The sequence below is a fragment of the Athalia rosae genome, chromosome 6 (assembly GCF_917208135.1).
Source record: "Athalia rosae chromosome 6, iyAthRosa1.1, whole genome shotgun sequence".
In the NCBI taxonomy this organism is placed as follows: Eukaryota; Metazoa; Arthropoda; class Insecta; order Hymenoptera; family Athaliidae; genus Athalia; species Athalia rosae.
In genome coordinates this window covers 8,689,679-8,710,676 of record NC_064031.1, presented here as the reverse complement: position 1 = coordinate 8,710,676, position 20,998 = coordinate 8,689,679, and the positions used below count along the sequence as shown (strand labels likewise).

The window sequence follows — 20,998 nt, the reverse complement described above, 5'->3', positions numbered from 1 at the left end:
GGCCGTACTATGTATTTTATTTTGAAAATAAAAAAGAAAGTAGTCGTATCTTACGCTACGAACTTATACAATCTGACTAAATATCTGGCTAATAAAATCATCCACAAATTATTACATTACATTGTTCAAAAACGCGTTATTAATCTCAATAATCTTGACGCGTCCTCATGAGCAGAACTCTGTATTTGCCATTTCGCACACAACATTATTAGTGTAAGGGTATTTCAGATCTGAAAACTTACGGTTATTGACATAGGATCATCGAAAGTACGTACGTACGTATAACGTGCAAGAAAGAGCCAATCGATGAATTTTCACTTGAATTTCTCGATTAAAAAGTTTTAATCGGAAAAAAGTCTTAATCTACTACTGAATCATCTGAAGATATCTGTTTTCTTCGAGCAGTGAGCTAAGGGAGGTAGTCATGTCGTTCACGATCATATTGGCGCTTGCCGGCAGGGGTTGAGGAAGCGATAAGGGATGCGTGGAGCTAGAAACTCCGGTTTCATGTACATGAGCTTGTGCGCTTCCTGACCAATTTCTACATTGTTCAACATATTCGAGTGTTCTACGGTAAGAGTCCTGTCTCATACCTTGTGGTGGTTTAATCGGGGAACCCTGCTGGGACTGGCTAATATCTCTGCATTGAATTTCTGGCATGTTAGCGTCGTGGCTATGGAAACATGGTTCCGTTGCATAACCCCACTGGCAACCGCAAGAGAACTGATTTGGCGATGCTTGTGGCTGGCATCCGTGATGCATTGAACATGACTGTGGACCGCAAGGGATATTCGTCTGACCTTGAACTCCTTGCTGAACGCATCCACCACTGGCAATTTGACCACAAATATTGGTATTCTGGTTAGCTCCTTGATTTGGTGGATTCATTCCACCTCCGTGCCCCTTTTGACCTGGTGCATCAGACTGAGGACATTGCGGCTGAGAAATTTGCGGGCATTGATTGCCCTGTGAACGTCCAGTGATAGGTATATTCGAAAGATGTTGATGGTGATGGTGGTGATGGGGCTCGTTGGTATTCTGCTGAATATTTTGTCGATGACCAGTTTGATTTTGGTGTGAAATTTGGCCACACCGAACGTTGGAATGGTTATTGTTGTTCGTTGTTGTCCCAGTAGATTGATGCGAAGCAGGTGATAGCTGGGGACAGTTCGATGTTAGTCCGCCTCGAGGCTGTGCTGCACAATGTTGTGCACTATGACTCTGTGGAGTTGGATTCTGTGCTTGGGTATGAGCACCACAATTTTCGTCAGGCCGATGAGCCTGAGCACAATTTGCATTCCGACACCCATATCCCGCTCCACCTCCGTAAAACTGACGCGATGCTAGATGGCTTTGAAGACAGTGCCTCGTCATTTGCGCAGAATTTTGCTGCACATTTTGCGGCACGTGTTGAGGAGCAAGAGCTCCAGCTGCGGGAGAGGTCATAGGCTGATCGCTAGCGTGACTTGGAGCATAGTGAGAGCCGGGTGACATTACTTGACCACCGGCCGGACTTGCAATCTGAGATCCACAGTGAGACTGTGATCCATAGCCTGCAGGAGGCTGGGATTGGTTTTGCTGCAGAGGCGGACAATACCCCCCAACAGATGCTTGACTCCCCCGGGAACTCATGCACTGTTGATGGAGATAAGAAGAAGGGGAGACGTTCTGATAGTTGGGACAGTTTGAAATCCTGCCGTTGGACTGGTTATAGCAGTTCTGTGGATGCGGCTGGTTTGTGTACGTACAGGGCATTTGTTGACGCTGATAATGCGAGGGGTTCGTACAGATAGGTGACTGGCAGATTGGCATAGGGCTGCCTCTGTAGCTGACTTGATTCCCACCGGCTTGTACCTGCAATGTTTATCACATTTCAATAATCGACACAGTCTCTAGAATGTTAGGGTGGCAATGAAAGCAGGAAAAAACGTTGCCTTACCTGATTGAGATACTGCATCATTTCATCTGGGATTACAAGCTTATTTTCAACCATTTCCCCTTCACCAACTTCGTCTAAAATCACCTCCTGATTCGGATGTAGTTCTGGAAGCTGTGCTGATCTCGGTCGGGGTGGCATGAGGGGAGAAGTCCGATGACCCTGATGTGTGCGAGTAGGTTCTGACATCCTGCGGTCACCAGCTGGCTGGGGACAGTGACCACTAGGCATCCAATCACCTTGCATTCCTTGAGGACCCTAAAATGGAAAGATTCACATATATGTAGAATTTCATTTATCTTTAAATGTAAAATGTTTCCATGATATTCTCATTATGCGCTACCTGAAGAGACATATTTTGTGTTTGAACGACGAGATTGCTAGTAGAGTACTGCGCCTGAAGATGAGGTGGGGCATTTAGTCTCCCAGAGGTGGTACTAAGTTGACTACTTCTTCTTGAATTTCCTGGGCTGATGGGATCGTAAAAGCTGCCTCCGCCTCCCCCTCCACCGCCGCTACCTCCTCCTGCATTTACACCTCCAGTTCCAGGGCCGTTCGACCCGATTCCGAGTCCTAGACCAAGTCCAAGTCTTACAGCACTAAGTCCACTGGCTTGGCTGCTTCTTCGGCTTCCAAAATCGGCGGATCGCATACTACCGTAATATGTGCTTACGGTACTATTGCTATCGCGACGAGGTTCACTTAGGGGCTGCAGCCTCAACTGAAGATCAGTTAGTGTAGTTTGCCGCGCACCGCTTTCCATTTTCAGGTCTGTTATTCGCCTGTTCAGTTCCCCAATGTTACCCTGAGGCCCAGGGGCCCCGCCACCGCCTCCACCGCCTCCAAGACTGCTTCCTATTCCTCCACTTCCCACGCCACCACCTCCTACGCCGCCAATGCAACCACCTCCAATCCCTCCGCCATTTCCAATTCCTCCGGCTCCTCTGCCTAGTCTCATACCAGTGACACCGACGGAAACCGGTGGCATGGCTTTCGCACTGAGGCGACCTTTTATGCGACTCCTCGAGGGTGGGGGAGCTTGTTGGGATTCCATTCCGCCGACCTGAATTTTTTTTTTTTTTTCATCATCATCAAGTGTCGTTGTTTTTTATTTTTTCGGTCTTTATTGGATCAAACTTTTTCTACTTACCATGGCACGAAGAGCAACTGGAAGATCCGCAATGTCGAGGTCATCGGGCTCCTCGTTCCAGGGTTCGTCGACGCCAATGGCTGTGACCACGTCACCGCTACCGCAACCCATTCCTAGATCATCGGTGCAACCCCCGACAAGCGGACTTCCCTGCTGCATCATTCCAGGCGGACTGTTCGCTTCGCTCTCAGATTTTATGCTAGGACTCGAGAGACTCGGTGTCTTTGGATGACGATCTTCACTGCGACTTGGACTGTGTCCTCCGGCACCCGCCTCATCACTTCCGCCCCCATCGCCACCCTTGTGTTTCTTGTTAGCGTAAAATTCTGCTCCGTGAACAGTTTTAACGTGTTTTCGGAGGGATGAAGGATCTGTGTATCGTTTCGTACAACCCTGGGCTTTGCATACGTACGGTTTCTGCGAGAAAGATAATAAAATCGGTCACTTATCAGTTCTGAGAATCTGTTATTCCGCTATATACTTACGTGACAAAATTTCCATATCGACCGCAGGGGGAGGCATAAAGTGAACGATTTTTGTTAGTCCGTGGAATGGAGCAAAGTGAAAGGGAAAAGGCTTTGTGCCGCGAATAAATTACAAAAAATGAGAATAAGCTTGAATTTTAATTACCTCGTTCGAATGCGTTCGGTTCTGGTGCTTGGCCCGATCACTGGCGTTGCTAAAGGCCTTACTGCACCCTGGGTATTCACAGGTATAGGGCTTTTCGCCGGTATGAGATCTGAGATGTGTTTTGAGATTTTCTAGTCTGGAGTACGCCTTGAAGCAGCCCTCGAACTATAAAAAAAACATCACTACTCAATCGCTGTCATTCTTCTGGTACACCGCAGTTTATTGGCGTACACATGGATAGTGTTACATCGATTTCAAAATGTGTGTACATCGCAATCTCAAGCTTCGCTCTTAAATTTAATTTGCAATTCGACTCGTGCGCGTATCACGCCAATCAATACATGGCGTTGAAATTGATGAGAAAACAATTCTTGGTACAATGGCAGTGGTGTGTGTGCTTTTCATTTACAATAGATGACATAAGGCGGAAAACATGTGAATAAAGTAAAAGAACTGACGAAAAATTCATGAGATTATAGTGAGATTTTCAGTAAAATGTTACTCACGGTGCACTTGTGGGGTTTTTCACCTGTGTGCCGCCTCATATGTACAACTAGCATGTACTGTGCCTTGAACGGTTTTTCTTCCCGCGAGCAGTCTTCCCATCCACAAACGAAACTCTTCTTATTGGCATGGATGTGATCGTTGTTTATATGCTTGACAAGATCATCCTAGAAATAAAGAATCGTCAAAACCGAAATCCGGCAACTTTTTTAACGTCACAACGATCAGTGACGTTGCAATTTTTTTATTTAAAAATTTTCATTCTTCTCTCATACCTGCGTGGGAAACTCGAGGCCGCATCCTCTCCAATGGCAATTAGTTTCAATAAAATCCCCCGGTTCATCCCTAAGATCTTCGCTGGGACTCAAGCCCTGTGGATGGGTGGGAGGGGCGGTAGTCGTCGTAGTCATAGCTGTTGTACTCGCGGTAGTGGTTACCGGTTCTCTTTTAACTTTCGTCGAACCTCTCCGCGACGAGGTATCCGCTTCTGCGGCTATCGAACGTCCGGATCCCTCCGCAGATGTTCTTCTGCACGGCGTTTCCGTTGTACGCTGCGTAACGAGGGTTATAGGGGGTGAATAAAATCGGTATGGAAATAATGAGAAACAAGGGCATCAGGTACACACAAGCTGTAGGTACAACGCGGTCAGGTGTAGCGGGTGTTTAATACTATACTCGCGTATACAGAAGCCTTTCACAGGCGTGTATGCGTGTTTCTGCAATTATCGCGTATCGCGGTTGAAGGGCGCAACGATTCAATCCGTCGGTGGAGCCGTCGTAAACCGGTCAACAACGTCCTCCGCTCTACCCCGCACTTCTTATACTTCGGAGTACCAGGGAGCTGCTCGTACTCTCCTCCTCACTCTTTCTTGATATAGACGTTACTCTCATGGACTGCATGCTCGGCTCGTACGCGGAGCTCTGGGTAGTAGGCATACATACTGTACGTAGGAAGGTACGTAGGTAGGTAGGTAGGTAGGTAGAAAAAGAGAAGAAAAGAAAAAAAGAAAGAAAAAACGTCGCACTTCTCCTGCATGACTATGCCGAGAATCTCGTGTGGGTGCTTTGTTGTATGGGGTGTCTGTAAAACATCGCGTAAACCCTCGTAGTCCTTTCAAGGGATTTATTATCGACACTCTGGACGTGCTCTGTATGGTTGGGGAATAATAATAATGGAAATAAATGGAAAAAAATGTATCAGAGTTGTAAAGAGCAAAGAAGAGAAAAAAAAGAAGAAGAAAAAAGAGATGCAGGAGGTAGTGAGTGAGCAAAAAAACAGGTAAGAGACGATGTTGAAACGGTCGCAATTGTAAATCTAATTTTAGTGGCGGCCGAGAAGAAAATTTAATAAAAAATCGTTCCAGAAATGGGACAAAGTGACACGTTCGAGATTGGCTGTAACCCGAGGATCGAATACTCCCCATCTCCGAACTTTATGCCCGTACCCTTTGATTCAAACCACTCTGAATCGATGACGGACCCCCAGGCATACACATCGTTACAAATTGTTCTGCCCGATCGTCACGAAGAAGAGGAAAAACACGAATGAAAAATTGACGCAGAAATAATCTGAATCGATGTTTGTTTGTTTGTTTGTTTTTTTTTGTTTGTTTTTTAATCTATTTTCTCTTTCCATCAACTCACCTCAGTCTTGAGGGGTGGCAGGCTTCCATGGGTACCAACCGCGGCGACCATTCCTGCGCTGTGGGGTGGTACGGAAAAGAGTTGCGCATGGGGAGGACCGAGGGCCGCATGGGAGTGGGCGTGAGAATGGGGATGATGATGATGCGCCGGATGGTGAGCGGGATGCGAGGGATGAGGCGGGGGTTGTAAATGGGAGGACGGATGGTGTCCGTGGGGTAGAAGCGCTGCAGCGGCGGCAGCACTTCGCAAAAGGTGAGCCTGTAGCTGCTGCAGGTGCGGAGCCATCCCGGGGTGCATCCCGAGAGCGGGACTCATCGCTGGAGGAACGGAAAAAGAGAAAAGAATCAAACAATTATACACATCGTACGCGATGTTGAGCGGGCGCGATTAGCTCAGGGATCGAAGTTATGCGGAGAAAACGGTGTCCTTGAGCTGGCTCGCGAGGACTCCGGTGTAAATTGACTCCGTCGGTTGCGGATAACAGCGATTGGTAATCGGTCGGCGGCTTGGGATTCTGGTCGTGCCGCGACGCCGCGTGCTTCCGGCACGTAGCTAACGCAGCATTTCAATCAGCTGGAGGGACGCGACGAAGAACGAGCTGCTCAATCGCTCCGCGTTCACCGTCCGTCTACTACCTGTACCTACTCGCGGTACGTACGTACGTACGTACATATATTTGTTATTTTATTATTCTGTGCTTCTTCATTCACGACGAACGACCGAACGCGGACGCGGATACGCGCACCACGGGGCAGGGGGGGGGGGGAAAACGACGTACGTCGTACTTATTATATGATCGTACCCACGGGTATAATACTCACGATGTGGAATACTGTTCGGAGGGACGCGTACGGTGCACTTCGAAGGCGGCGGCGCTAATTGTTACGACTAGATTAGCCGCGACTAATATGGTTATCTTATGCTCGACGCACGTGAGACGACTATTAAAAAACTATCCCGACCGCAACTCTCTCGCGCTCGCGGCGCGTATGGTCCCGGAGGTGCGTTTGATTGCTTCTTTCCATTAATACCGCTGCTTTTTCACGATCGCATTGTATCGAAGGGGAATTATTTTATGAAAAATCATTAACATTAAGGAGAAGAAATAACGAGGATAGTAATAATGTTGAAATTCTCACCGGCTGACAAATGCCCGTAACTCCCACTCGCGCTGCTACTTCTGGATCCGTTCACGATGGAAGCTAGACTGTTCGGACTGAATCGTATCATACTGTCGATATCAAATCTGTCGGAGTACGGTGAGCTACTGAGGGCGCGTTTTCTACTCGCCCTTATCGCCGATGCAGATGCGGAAGCGGATGCCCTGGGGCTTCCTAGTCTCGACGAAGCTGTGAATTACAAAATGTTAGAGAATGTTTACACATGTATCCTTATAATCGGGTACAGATATTAGGTGAGTACGGGTACAGATGAGAATGGTTTCCCTTATAAAGTACGCCTGCCCATCCATAAACCGCAGCCCCTAATATAATAACGAGCATATAAGTAGCCGCTACGGCACCGGTGGCGGTTGCGGCGTATAAACGCAAACCAAACCACTTTCGCCGATTACCGTAGGCGGCAAACTCGGTGGTTTCGACACTTAGTTGTCTCTCGTTGAGGTCGGCAAGACGATATCCGACACCCGCAGGGTTTCCAGTCGGTTGCCCGCCGGTGTATAAAGTTACGCGAACCGGCGGACGAGCTGTGTTTTTTTTTTTTCTTCTTTTCTTCTCTTTTTCTATTTTTCTCTTCACTTTTTCTCAAGCTCCTTGTTCGCGAGGATCGAAAGCCGGAGTCGGAACTCGGGGTTTCGGTGCCGAAGGGGGCCGGGTTCGAGACCCGGTGGAATTCGGGGCCGAGCGCGAAGGAAGAAGCGAGTCTCGGAGTCTCGGAGTATCGGGGATAGGGTTATCGGGCGATATATCGGCCGAGTAATGATTCTTAATGAGTGCTCGAATCCGCAGGGGCTGCCGTTGCAGGGAACAACCCCCGGTGACCCGTTGCCCCGACGGGTCTTACCGCGGCCACGGGTACAGGTATAGCCGCTGTGCTCTCCAAGAGCTTTCCTACAAGAGTCGTCGCTGCGACGCGTTACTCAGGGTTGGGATATTGCAGGGGGCTCTCGCGGGATTGAGACATGTAAATTGGTGCAATCTGTAGTTTCGATCGACGCGGGTGCTACCGCGTGGTCCGGCGCCGTGCCGAAGCGTTAACGAGCCTGCCGATTCTACTAACGAGGAGCTTTTCGTTCCCTTGTCCTCCACCCCGTACAGCCTTCGTTTATTTTCTCTTTTTCTCTATGCACGTACGCCGTATACGGTATACACACACGTACGTAAACGAGGTAGGCGTATACGGTATACACCCACGTACCACGGGGTGTAAGGTATACAAGCTGTATAATTATACGGGAATCGGTCGATTCGTGATACGCGAGCGGCAAATGATTCTTCGGTTCCTCGACTGAACGAGTAAACTGCTTCGGGTCGCGGTCGTCGACTCGGTTTCGTCGGTTGCAGGGCCTAGCGGCTCGTCGTCTCCGTCGTTCGACGAGTAGAAAAGAGAATCGAGGTTCGGTGTCGGGTTACCCGCGGACCCCCCCCGTATCCTCCCTCCCCCCCCCCCCCGAAAAACCCCCAGGGGTCCGGCCGGTTCTTAATTGTTAATTGGTCGAAATCCGGCGGGACTTACCGTCGATGGAGAAGGGGAACTCTGACGAGGCGAGGGTGCTCGCGGGGCCGGCAGCGTGCAGGAGGTACTCCGGTCCTAAACCACCCAGCCCTGAAATGAAATGTAAACAAAATTAAAGGTGATTCCTCCGCGCCGTATTTCAACGTTCGCGCTCCTCTCTCGGGATTATTTAATCGCACGGCCGATGCCGCCGAGTAGGCGAAAGGACGCCTCGAGAGTAATACCTCAACCTGAAGCGCGCGATACACTTCCTGCGGATATGCGGGTGTCGATCGAGTGATCCCGACGTATTCACGACCGCGCGATGTAATAACAGAACCGTTCAACGCACTCCTCATATCCGCAGCTTCTATGTATATCCATCCCGCACCTATGCGGTACACGCGGCGCGTACGCGTTGCGTACGAGTCCTGGAGCTACGTGAGAGCCACTTGTGAATCTCGAGAGACGGGCTGCCGCTGCCGCTGCCGCTGCCGATGTTGCAGCGATGTAACTCGATACGGACGCGGCTTCTCCCGGAGTGGACTTTGTCTGGTCCAGGTCCCACTGGGCCCCTCTCCGCACGTGAGACCCAGGGGGCCGAGATATGTGTTCCGAAAATTCAGGCGTCTGGAGCACCGTGCCAACGTGAAGCAGACGCATCCAAGAGCCGAGAAATCTCAACATTGTACACATCCAGCCTCTCGTATCATACGCGCGGACAAAAACATCCACTCCGGCAGCGTGCTTCGTACGCTCGCTCACGGGCGAATAAGAGACGCGGTGAAAATATGAAAAATAAGAAGCTCCGAGAGCGCGGCGGGCATCGCGCGGATTATTAAAATTCCACACTCGGAAGTTAAACAAACTCTTACCATGTAACGAGGCGTTGGGGCTGTGCGTGGAGGCCTGAAGCTGGTGATAGAGGTGGTCCATGTAGTTTAGCCGATACGCGGGGTGCAACGTGTGCTCCGAGAGGGGGTGGCTTCTGCGTAGAAAGTCGGTACCGGAACTAGCGTTTCCCGGCGCACTTCCGGTCCCAGTACCTCCACCCGCGCCACCAGCCCCTCCGCTTTCACCTTCGCCTCCGTCGCCCTGTTCGCCGGGACCAGCGTTTCCACCGTTGGAACTCCCTGCTCCGTTGTTACCACCCGGGCTTCCGGTTCCCCCGATCGTCGTAGCACCACCACTCGTTAATCTGCAAAAAGATAATGCGTAACGTATAGTTATTCGTTTATCGCACGGGTGTTTATTCAGAGAAATATACGGCGAGTATACGGCGTTTAACCGACGGCTCCGCGGCGTTGCGCGTCGCGGCGGCGAGCGATAAAACGGGACTAAATTCGTCCGCGACAGGGTGTCGTTTAGAGGCGAAGGAAGCGATGCGAACGAGCAGCGGTAAAATATAGGTAGAGGCTCGGTGGCGGAATCGGAGGGCGAGATATAGCGGGTGTACTTTGACGTTTGAGCGATGTCTGGGCGTCACGGTTCGCGCTCGGGCAAATGGCGCGTGTCTCTGTGCCGTCTCGAAGTCATTTCTTTCTTCATCATTTCGTTATACATACATGTACGTGTATACTATACGCATAGTTCGCTTACACGCGTTCTCCCGATGCTTCGTTTTGCTCCCCTGCTCGTTCCTTCGTTCTACCGCTTCTTTTTGTTCTGTCAGTTAGCTGAAGCCAGTTGAAGCGGTACCCATTATGCACTGTAGAGCTCGTGCGTCGGAACACGACATGAAACAAGAACGCGACGTAAGTACTCGGCTCTTCCCGTTTCAGCACCGCGCAATCTACCGCATCACATCCAGCATATGGCATATAAGAGATGCTGCCGCACAAGCGACCAGAGGCTGCGAAATACCGGTGATCGCGTAGCTTCCGACTTCTTCATTATGTCGTACGGAAAATTATTACTATACATGATTTCTGTACACTATGCGCTGACAATGCGTGACGTTATATTCCAACGGTATTTCTGTCTCCTCGACCCGGTTGACGTTGCTTACGATCGATCCCACAGCGAGAATTATTCCGCAAGAGATGGCAAAAGTAAAGAGAAGATTGATAGAATTTGGTTTTTGTTTTTGTTTTGTTTTTTTTTTTCTTTTTTTGTTTCAACTCACGCGGAGTCTTATAGAGTCAATTTCTTCGCGACATAATATCAATCGCATATACTTGGATGTATTAAATATTTATTTTTACCAACGAGACGGAAACTACATAACGTTGAATGTATATTTAAAGAGGCGCCAGGACGACGTGTAATTTTAGTAGCTGTTATAACGTTTGCATACAAACACGTTGTATGTATACAAGTTTTGTTATAACGAGGAGGGGAGGGATGATAAAACGGGGGCTGCGTGCGATGCGACGTGGTTATAACGTTCGGTGGATGGGAAAGAAAAAACAAAAGAAAACCGGAAAACGGAAGAAGTAAAGCGAGGCGAAGACACGGCGAGGGGGAAGCGATGTTTGAATTCGGATTATATCGTTTGATTTGACTAGTGTATGTTTAACCCGCGCGTCCTTGTATAAATATTAGTCGGTCTCTCGGCGCAAGTTTGCCAAGTAAAGATAACTCGGGCGTCGTGTTTGTCTTTGCCCAGAGTCCACAAATCTCAGTTTCTGCTACTCGACACACGACGAGACGTACGTATATCTTGTCCGCCTGCGTGGCGTAACTACCACCGCCGCTAACTAATACCACTTCGAGTGTTAATAGCTACTAAACGCCTCCTCTTACCAGCACGCGAACAAACTTCCGATCCTGATTCCCCGCTCTACTGCATCGCTAGTACAGCGCACTCCATAATGAGCGCTGTACCGCCAACCCGCACGCGGCAGCAATTCCCGAATCACTATTTACTACTCAACGAGCGCTTCTTAATTGCCGCGGCCGCGGCGAGAAAATAATTGAAACAAAAAACAAATGGAAAACAAAAACGAATGAAATTCGGAGGGGAGATCCGGTGCGCGTTAAATGGAGAACGCCGTACGGGGTCGTATAATTACAACTAGAACATCGTCAAGCCCCACGGTTTTCTTTTTTTTCTTCATATAAGACGTTCCGATTCTATTTCGACAGACGCGGTGCATGGCGTCTGCACATGACGCGTGTAAATACGTTCTCCCTTAAACCTCTGCGTTTTATAATAAGTATATGTATACGCGTGGTGTACAGTGCCTGCAGTTCGGTGGCGTTATTCGTCAACGGGAACAAGAGAGAAAGAGATAAAACGGAATGAGAAATAGATCGGTATACTAAATATACATATAAGTAGCTCGCGAAGTAAAAAGAAAAAAGGAAAAAGAAAAAAAACTAAGGGAAAGACCGACGGACGGACGCGCGAGAGATAAAAGCACCGTGTCGTTAACTCACACCGGAAGCAACCATCCCCCGATCGCGTCGAGATCCCAATGCCCGGAGGCCGACGCGGACGACTAATACACCGCCGATGCGCCAGTTTATAGTTTTACTCTGTAAGAGTGGAAGAGTAGAATCGGAACTCATCCCCCTCGTTTCTCTATTTTTTCTTTTTTTTCTTTCCAACTTCTAGTCGTCATTACAGACCGAGTCGACGCCAACGCCGACGCCGAAGAGACGATGCGTTACGAGCGAGGATACGATGCAGCTACAATAACAAAGGAGAGGAAGAACATGATCGAAGAGTTTTGCGGACTAAACTCGACGACGACCCGCTAACGCTTCGTCGACGTCGGTTTCAGGTTGTGATATTTATTGCCCGCTGCAACTACGACGACGACGACGACGACGACGACGACCACGAAACGTAACGTACATACCGCCAGCCTATGCGGCGAAACTGCGCCGCTCTAGTATAATACGAGGAGGATCGAGAAACTGGGAACTATGGAGGACCGAGGGAAACCATATGGCGGACACGTTGCCGACCGGCCCGAGGCTCCGCGCTGATCCGAACTCCAGTTTCCTCGAAAAAACGAAGATTTGGAAATAAAAATGAAAATACTAAAAATCAACCCGCTGCACAGGGAGATCTTTCGAGACTTTGGCTGACAATGAGACTGCCGAGAATCGCTCGTAACTGCGGCAGCGAAACAGCGAAAAGAATGAGGAGAGTCGCCGAGTGGAGAGAAGAGTCCATACGTGTATACCTATACATGAATGTACCGTGTGCGACCGGGTCAATAGTTGACTCGTATAACGTGTGTTATATATTTAGAAATAAGCTAGGACACGAAAACTAGGTATACATACGTACGTACATGTCTACCTATTCAAAATACGCGACGGCTGTACCGCGTGCACGACTCGTGCTTCACACTTACCAGACCGCCGCTGCAACACCGCACGCGTTTCCGCCAGAAACTATCCTCGTCGTATGCATCTCCGCATAACTAATTTAAATACTCTTTATAATTCCTTTCATTCTCTAATTTCCTGCACCTGCAGCCGACTTCGGGACGAGGTGATCAAGAGCTAAACACGTAAAGCGACGCGCGTTCCAGCGTACACGAGGCATAATATGGCTGCTCGCATTTAACCTTATAACTAACTCATAAATACACGGAGAGGTGTGCGCGCGTATACGCATTAGTTATAAAATACGTTCGTTGTGTATGTATGTATACGTGTACGTACAGGTATAATAACTTCATCGGAGAGGTGATACGTCGATACGTAGAGGTAATAGTACATACGCGGTGCGTATGCTATATGGAAAAAGAAGCGCCGTGAAGTTGCGCCGCGTCGTATTATGCACAGGGTAGGTAATGGAGTCATTTGCACGCCCGATCGGTCACCGGACCCTATTAGCATGCAACCCGCTGATGCAGATTCAAGGCGCGCCTCCTTAAAACCCGGCCTAGGTATTAAACGCGCATACCTGTCAGCCGCAGCGGCAGCGGCAGCGAGCGATCGGAGCCACCTCGATCGTACACGCGGCAAAAGTTCGTCTGCTTTTTCCGAACGACACGAAATCCGGAATGAAACGCGGCGGTTCGGTACATCCGCCGGAAGAATCCAAAGGAGGAAATTAACACCTCCGTTGGAGAAGCCGATGCGAGTGACAGATATAACGCAAAATCGTTTATTCAAGGCTCGGAGCGGAATGTAATTTGTGCGGCGCGTTCGTTCGCGGGTAAAGTATAATTCCGCGATATCGCGTCGGGGAACGAACGAGCCGAGTCAAAGTCGATCGGCATACGAATCGCTGGATTATCTGGTCGCGAGGCGTAGATGAGGAAGACGAGGGGAGGACGACGTCGCCTCGCACGACGGAGAGAGGAGAGCGGAAGGGAGTCGCGCGAATCCTCGCCGGATAGTCGAGAGGAGAAAATGAGAGACGAGGTATCAACGGAGCCTACGGTTCGCGGGTTCTCCCCGTGTACGACGCCCTGGGTGTTCGGAGGATAATCACAATGTTTATTTGCTCTCGTAAATTCGTTGCGACCCCTGCGTATAGCCGAACCGTCTTTCGCCGACGGCGTCGAAGTAACACCGCCCCGAGTAATCTTGCAACCAATTTCGCATCCATCCTCGTCCATTTTAATGTCTTCATTGGGTTTGCGGTTGCCACTCCATCTCGTGAGATCCCCACCGCCGATTCTTCGCCAACTTCGGCTCGCACGTTTTTTTCCTCTTTCTCGTTTTATCCTTGCCCTCGATCTGCCGAGGCTATATTTCCTATATTTGATTCGACGTAACCCCGATTTTTGCTACGTCCAACCGTCCAGTCGGACCTATTTTCCTCCAACATCTCTGCTCGTTATTCCTGTAAATTGACGTGGTGCGTTCCGCGCCGAATAGACCTGATCGCTGTGATCTCAACGAACTCTTCTTTAAATCGATCGCGTTCGACGTTCGACTTTTTTCGAAAGACCGCCATGTCTATGTAGTCCTGATAGAGCGAATTCTCATTCCGGAAGGCTTCGATTAAAAATGTCTCGCTACCACCGATCCTGTGAAAGACGAAGATCGGCGAGGAGAATGTACAGGGAGAAAAATGGGAGAATCGCGTACTTCTTGGAAATAGAAACGTACAGATGGACGAGGTAGGTGGTAGGTGGGTTGGTGGGTATCGAAGATCCTCCGGGTGGGGGGGGGGGGGGGGGGGAGCGCTAAATATCGCGTCCCCGCGAAGCCTGCGACTCGGCTCGGTTCGAGCGGCCTTCCGGTATACAGAGATTACCGCGAATGGTTAATCGGAACGCGTGATCTGGCGTCGAAGGTCTCGGACTCTCGGCACGTGTAATAAAAAAGGACTACCGAGGAGGCGACCGTACGAGGGTCCGAGAAAACTGGTCCACCCCGCGTCCTCCGGCATCCCCACCCCCGCCTTATCCCTCGCCCTATTCGTCGACGAGCAGACTTTGCCGTTGTACGTACGTATAGCCGTAGCACACGGCCGGGTGTAAAAGGGGGTCTCTTCGAGTTCCTTTGTCGCGGGGCTGCAGTGTAGAGCAAAGCGAGATTCTCTCCGGAGGAGAAAATAAGAGAGACAAGAGAAAGAGCGAGTTACAGCTCCGGAGTTAGGTACCTGAGCTCGATGTGTCTCCGGAGCTCGTGACCAGCAGCGAACTATATACCTATACCTCGGAACGATCTCGCGTTTTATATAGGTAACCGCTTGTAAGTTCACACTCGGTCGGTCGGTCGGTCGCTCGCTCCCTCGCTCGTTTCTTCGTCTTCTTCTTCGTCTTCTTCTTCTTCTTCTTCTTCTTCTTGTTGCTCCACCTCGACGCGGTCTCCCAGTACGGTGTATACCCGCGACTAGCTCTTCGCGAAGACCGTAGGTTAAACTCCGATATAAAACCGAGTGTTTCTCTCACCCTCCCCGACCGCAACGGCCGACTGCTGCTGCACGATCACAAACCGCGTCCCCTCGAATTCCAATATCAATCATCGCTCTCGGAATTCCCTCTCTTCGATCGTACGAAACGTGTAACGTTCTCTCAATTTCCCAATTTTACGAACAGTTGAACGGAAAAACAAAAACAAAAAAAATAAAAAGAAAAAAAAACAAACACGCAGCGAAGTTATCTTCGGGGTACGTTTGTTCTTCGGGGTAGCTTGCGAATGCACGGTAACGGTATACCCTTCGTACCCGTATCGTATCGAATGCTCGTAGTGTATCTTCACCCCGCATCGAGCTCTCTTTTTATACCGAGTGTGTCTTCCCCTCCTTCTTATTTTTCTTTTCATTGGATATTGTTTTTTTTGTTTTGTTTTTTCTCCCTCTTTCCTCTTCTGCATCTCTTTCTCCCACTGCCTGAAATAACACGGTCGGGGTTAGCGCGACCCGCGCCGCAGTGCTGCACGCTGCCCCGAAGTATAAGGTAACTTAATATTCCGGGCAATAAATAAGGGAATGCGGCCCTGCCTTTTCCCCATCCCTCTATACCCCCCGCTTCAACATCTACAACGCCGGTCCCGGCTCGAAGACACCCACGCTACGGGCGTCCACCGTTCGGATCTTACCAACGCCGTGGCTGCACGCGGCTTAACGATCCACCGAGAAGTGCAACCTCGCGTACACACGCGCGAAACCGCGCACACGAGACCCGACTCTGGAATCGTACACCCGTACGGATATCGGCCTCTACGAGAGAAAAAAAAAACAAACGAAAATTGAAAATAAACACCGATAAGTAAACAGCGTCGCGCGTGCGTGCACGGGTTTGCTCGATCGGTACGGAAATCGGGTGATGCGAATAGCGATGAATTTCGGTAGGTTTTTTGGATTCGACGTGGGTATAGGTGGATGACAGATTCGAGTTGGTTTTCGGTTACGATTGGGACAGTCCCGCGGATAGCGGGTGCCGCAGGTGGTGCGCACGATGGGTATAGGTACCCGTGTACGAGGTGGACACCCGTATCGGTGCGGCGCAAGGGACTCGTCGCGTCGGGGCTGGTATGCGGTGCGTGGGTCCGTGGCTCGTAGACAACGCGAACGTGGCCGGAGCGGCGTCTCTATCAGGCACCATAAATAATTCCCGAGGTACGTACGCTACTACCACCACGCTGGCAGCGATCCTCCTCCTCGGTGCCCCGGTGCGTTGCGTTGTCCCTGGCCGGGTTGCCGGTCGGGTCCCTCGGACTTCTACACCCCGCTGTCCCGACGGGCGCACCGTGCCGAGCGAGCGGGATGACGCGTAGGAGTGTAGGAGGACCGGTTAGCTCGGCCCTCCCTCTCTCTCTCGGGCTCACCCTTTTCCCCATGCATCTCTCCTCTCCCGTTTCGACTCTCTTCATTTCGCGTCGCTCTTCCTCATCCAACCCACTCCCTCCCCCTTTCCTCGCTCGGATATAGAGCTCGACGCCGGAGCTGAAACTGCGGGGGGAGGAGGCGCATGCCTCGGGACCTCGGGAGATCGACCGAGTCCCCGACGACAAAACAAGGACGCTCCTCTCCTTCGTTCTTCGTTCTTCGCTCTTCGTTCTTCGTTCTCCTTTATTCTTTCTCTCCTCTTCTTACTTCCCCACGCCTCAATTAAGATCCCAACTCGGCAAGACGCGCCCGTGATAATTATCGCTTGCTGTTAGGTGCATATACCCGACCCCCGTGTACCCCTCGGTGGATGGAAAGGTATACGTATACTTATGTATATGTACGTGATACGCACACAGGTGAGTTCTGGTCTTATAGGCCACGTATACGCGCGTACTCCGCACCTATGTATCTATGAATCGAGTAAACAAATGTAATCTCAACTGTTGTATCTACCGAATAACGAGTCGGTGGGAGTTTGGGCGGTGCGGCGTAGGAGCGAAGAGGGACGCGTCGAGTTGCTTCTGGTATCCCGGAAAGCGCGTGTGGCCTTGTTAGCGGTGCTAATTGCGGGGGCTGAGAAACCCGCTTTCTTCAGGATCCGGCGAGAGCGGAGGTATAACTTCGCGTATCGTCGAAGCTCCCGTTCGCTTCCCCCTATTCTCTCGTTATTCCAATATAATCTGCGGGCCGGAGTACGGCAGGGTCGAAGGACGACGGATTTCCGTCCTTTATATTCGCGTAACGATTCGCTCTGACCGCCGGTAAACCAGGGCGACGAAGGGATTGAGTCGTTCGACCTCCCGCTCCGCGATTCCCTTTTGCCGCGTCGCATGCTTCTCATCTCCGTAGTCCTCCGCGCGGGTATTCCGATCCTCGAATATTTCAACTCCCGACTTCGACGTGCGGCGCTGCTCTGCAGGCGTTTTTATTATGCGAACCGGCATGCGTGATGATTTTTGAAATACGAGCGGGAAACCGAGCGATATTTTAGGGCCCTCGATACACCGGTGTATAGTTTAGCGTATGTGCGGGATAAAACGCGGTACTAGCTCTCGGTGATTACCAGTCACGTTCGCTCAATTATCATCGACTCACAAGCCGACAGCCGACTCTTGCCTCTCTTCTCTTCTTCTCTTATATTCTTCTCCGCCCTCTCGCTCTCCGCTTTTCTTCCCTTTTTTTCTTTCTTATTTCTTTTCTTTCATTTTTTATTATCTATCCTACTCTCTTCTTCTCTCTGCAGCGTCTCTTACACCACCTCGACTATACAATCGAGGCTTTAAGCTGCTGCTCGCTCCGCACTCCGCGGCTGGAGTCGTCGTTCCTTCGTTCGTTCCTTCGTTCGTTCGTTCGTTCGTTCGTTCGTTCGTTCGGTTCCCAGAAGAATTCCCCACAGCGAGACCGCGGGGCCGATTGAACGCCTTAATTGAGAAACATTCGGGAGCCCGCTGCTTTGTAAGACCCGCTCCAGACGCTCATATCTACAGGGTGTTCGCTCGAAATTACAGCAACATCAGTTTAGACGCGACCCTAAAATTAACTATTTTTATCCTTCCAACGTTATCGACATGGGATGGGCGCAAAAAAAAAGAAAAGGTTTAAAAAACGTTCGCGGATAAACACTCGGGGTAGGAAAGATTCGACGAAGGGACGACGTCGCGTTCACCTTGTTTCCGATCTAAAAAAACCAATGATTTTCCTCGAGACACCCTTTGTAGAAAGGTTCGTCCCGTGTATTGTTCGCGTACCACAGCAGCGGTGGAATGTTCTTGGGGATATCCAGAGAATTATAGGGGAGTGGATAGGGGCTCCGAAGGGTTGAGGAGCGAAGGTCCGAGAAACTAGGAGCGGAGTTATAAATATTAGGAGACAAGGAGTGGTGGGTATAGTTTTCTCTCCCGATCCGACCGGGGTAATTCCGTCGCGGTTATACGTACACGACGATGATCGTCGTCGACGACGACATCCGGTGACATTTATATGACGGACGCGATTTTGTCGCCTGTATAACGTTCGCCCCGACTTCCACTTTCGGATCTTGGCTGCACGTACGAACGGCGCGCGTTATATGGCCGCGGTCGTAACTGTGTCACGCGAGTATCTCGAAATATATTCCATCCTCAGACCGCGTTCACGGTCGCTAGAAATATTCTTCGCGGCTCGTTAGGAGGAAAGAAAAATAGGAATCGACGTTAACGTCGACGTTATAATGCGTTGGCCGCGGCCTCATCGGCATCGGCCGTGTGCGTAACCACGGTGAAAAAAAGCCCGCTGCACATCCTGCGGACAGCAGCCGGTTAATATTTTGAAAGCGACCCCGTAGTGCCGCGTTGAAAAAGAAATTCATCCGAAAATACGGTAGGCAGCACCAGCGAGCGGTCGATAATGCGAAGAACACTAAGTCGCGTCACGGACGATTAACGTTCGAATTATTTTGTCCCAGTCAAACGATCCGAGCTAGGCTTTGGTTCGATCAATCCACCGATTCCGCAACCCCGCCCCTTTTGTCCCCGTAAAAGGGCCTCCACGCCCCGAAGTATTTCTCTTAATTTTAGTTTTCGAACAACCCTTCGTCGCGTTCGTTTACATTGTTCAATGTTTTCTCTGCGGTTAACCGGTGCGCCGGACGTTTCACAACCCTTTTGCTAATGGAGCCAACGATGCGTGGTTGACGTCTTTCGACGCGATCTTTTAATCCGCACTGCCACCGCGGTGCAGGGGCCTCGTAATAATTATGTTTGTCCAATTTGGAACGGCTCGCACAATGCGGCTACCGCTGCCGCTATTCCTCGCTGTATAGGTATAGGCACACGCCCGAGGGCACAAAGTGCTCGCTCGAGCGGTCAACACCGATCGTTTGTTTGGCAAACAATCGAGACGACTCGCGGTGCGAAACAACCGGCTTGTTTTACGATATTATTATTGGTACGTAGATCGTGTGTAGGTACGCGTAAGCGTTTCGCTCGACGTGCCAATATTTTGAGCTTTACGGATCATTCGATTTCGCATCTCGCCGTAAAAATCGTTGGATCGGTCACGAGAAAAAAAAAAAAACCAGAAAGAAAGATCGCAAGAGCCACGGGTGTGAAAAATATTCTGACCTCGGTCCGAAGAGAACAGAGAAAAGAAATTTCATCCCGATCGCACCGCGGCGGGAGTCAGAGGGGTGAAATTTTCTACCACCTCGAACGGATTCTGATTATTTTTCATCCGTCCAGCGCTCTTTGCGAGGCGTAGGCTTCGCGTTCTCTTTTCTCTCAATTCAGGTGCGTCAATTTTCTAACGAGAAAACTTTTCACCCGCGATTCACTTTGACTTTTGTTACACGGATATAGGCGCGCTTGTATGCTTCGCTGCAGAATATAAGGTCTTCCCCGGGGCCCCGGGGCCACGGGCGCCCCGCGCACCGGGTGAACGGGGATATGTGTGCGTACCGTGTAATCACGGGGATCCTAGTTTAGTAAAGATAATTGCCGGTTGTCGGTGGAGAGGCTCCGATTATACGCGATGGTGTACGAGCTGCGTGCACGCGCTGTTATACCGCGCGGCCACGCCACGAAGCCACAGCCGTTACAGTTTAGTCCGAGAAGTTTCTTTCTCGAGATAGAAATTCGAAGGAGATATCGTACCGGCAAACGAACCCGGAGCTCTCGTAAGGTTGCGCCCGAGCGGCGAGGGGTGAGGGGGGAGGGGGTCGGTCGAGGGGGCGAAGAATTCGAGCTGTCTCGAGGAAATTAAGAGATCCAGCCCGGTAATTTCTTAATCATATTTCATACGAACCGTATCAACCTCTTCGATCTCTCGACTCTCAATTAGCCCCCGTATATGGTCTTATGTGGGCCCGCTCGACCGCCTACTTTTATACGCACGTATAGCTGTAAAATCGTTTTACACGAGCGTCGAACGGAAAAGATTTCAACTTTCTGCGCTTGTCACCCTGTTTTTCGCTACTTTGGCATCATTTTCGGGCGTACGAAGCGCACGTGATAATCGCGGCGCAATCGGCGACGGAATAAATCGGAATAGCCGGGGATCGAGAGCGCACTGCGGGGTAACGATCATCGGAGAGGTTATCTCGCCCATACGCACTACGTGTGTCTTTTCTTCGCTCGGTTGTTCGTACATCGTACGGCGGAGCTCCACCGGCAGCAGCATGTCGACCGCGCGGCTGACGGTGGTTTAACAACCAGTAATTGTTCGAACGTCC

The 20,998-nt window shown here is 50.4% G+C and overlaps 1 protein-coding gene across 2 annotated transcripts in view; it reads right to left on the bottom strand.

Annotated features, from left to right (window-relative positions):
- Positions 1 to 3: 3 nt before the first annotated feature.
- The window catches only part of LOC105693638 (transcriptional activator cubitus interruptus), a 44,461-nt gene continuing 23,466 nt past the window's right edge, over positions 4 to 20,998 (bottom strand). For both annotated transcript variants that reach the window (XM_048656648.1, XM_048656646.1), the window contains 11 exons: positions 9,413 to 9,735; positions 8,559 to 8,648; positions 7,004 to 7,213; positions 5,865 to 6,181; positions 4,496 to 4,771; positions 4,223 to 4,387; positions 3,717 to 3,881; positions 3,087 to 3,503; positions 2,280 to 2,999; positions 1,940 to 2,194; positions 4 to 1,854 (listed from right to left, as the gene is read on the bottom strand). In XM_048656648.1, the coding sequence (XP_048512605.1) occupies positions 367 to 1,854; positions 1,940 to 2,194; positions 2,280 to 2,999; positions 3,087 to 3,503; positions 3,717 to 3,881; positions 4,223 to 4,387; positions 4,496 to 4,771; positions 5,865 to 6,181; positions 7,004 to 7,213; positions 8,559 to 8,648; positions 9,413 to 9,735 (4,426 nt within the window). In that variant the 3' untranslated portion in view covers positions 4 to 366. The remainder of the gene's footprint in view (positions 1,855 to 1,939; positions 2,195 to 2,279; positions 3,000 to 3,086; positions 3,504 to 3,716; positions 3,882 to 4,222; positions 4,388 to 4,495; positions 4,772 to 5,864; positions 6,182 to 7,003; positions 7,214 to 8,558; positions 8,649 to 9,412; positions 9,736 to 20,998) is intronic.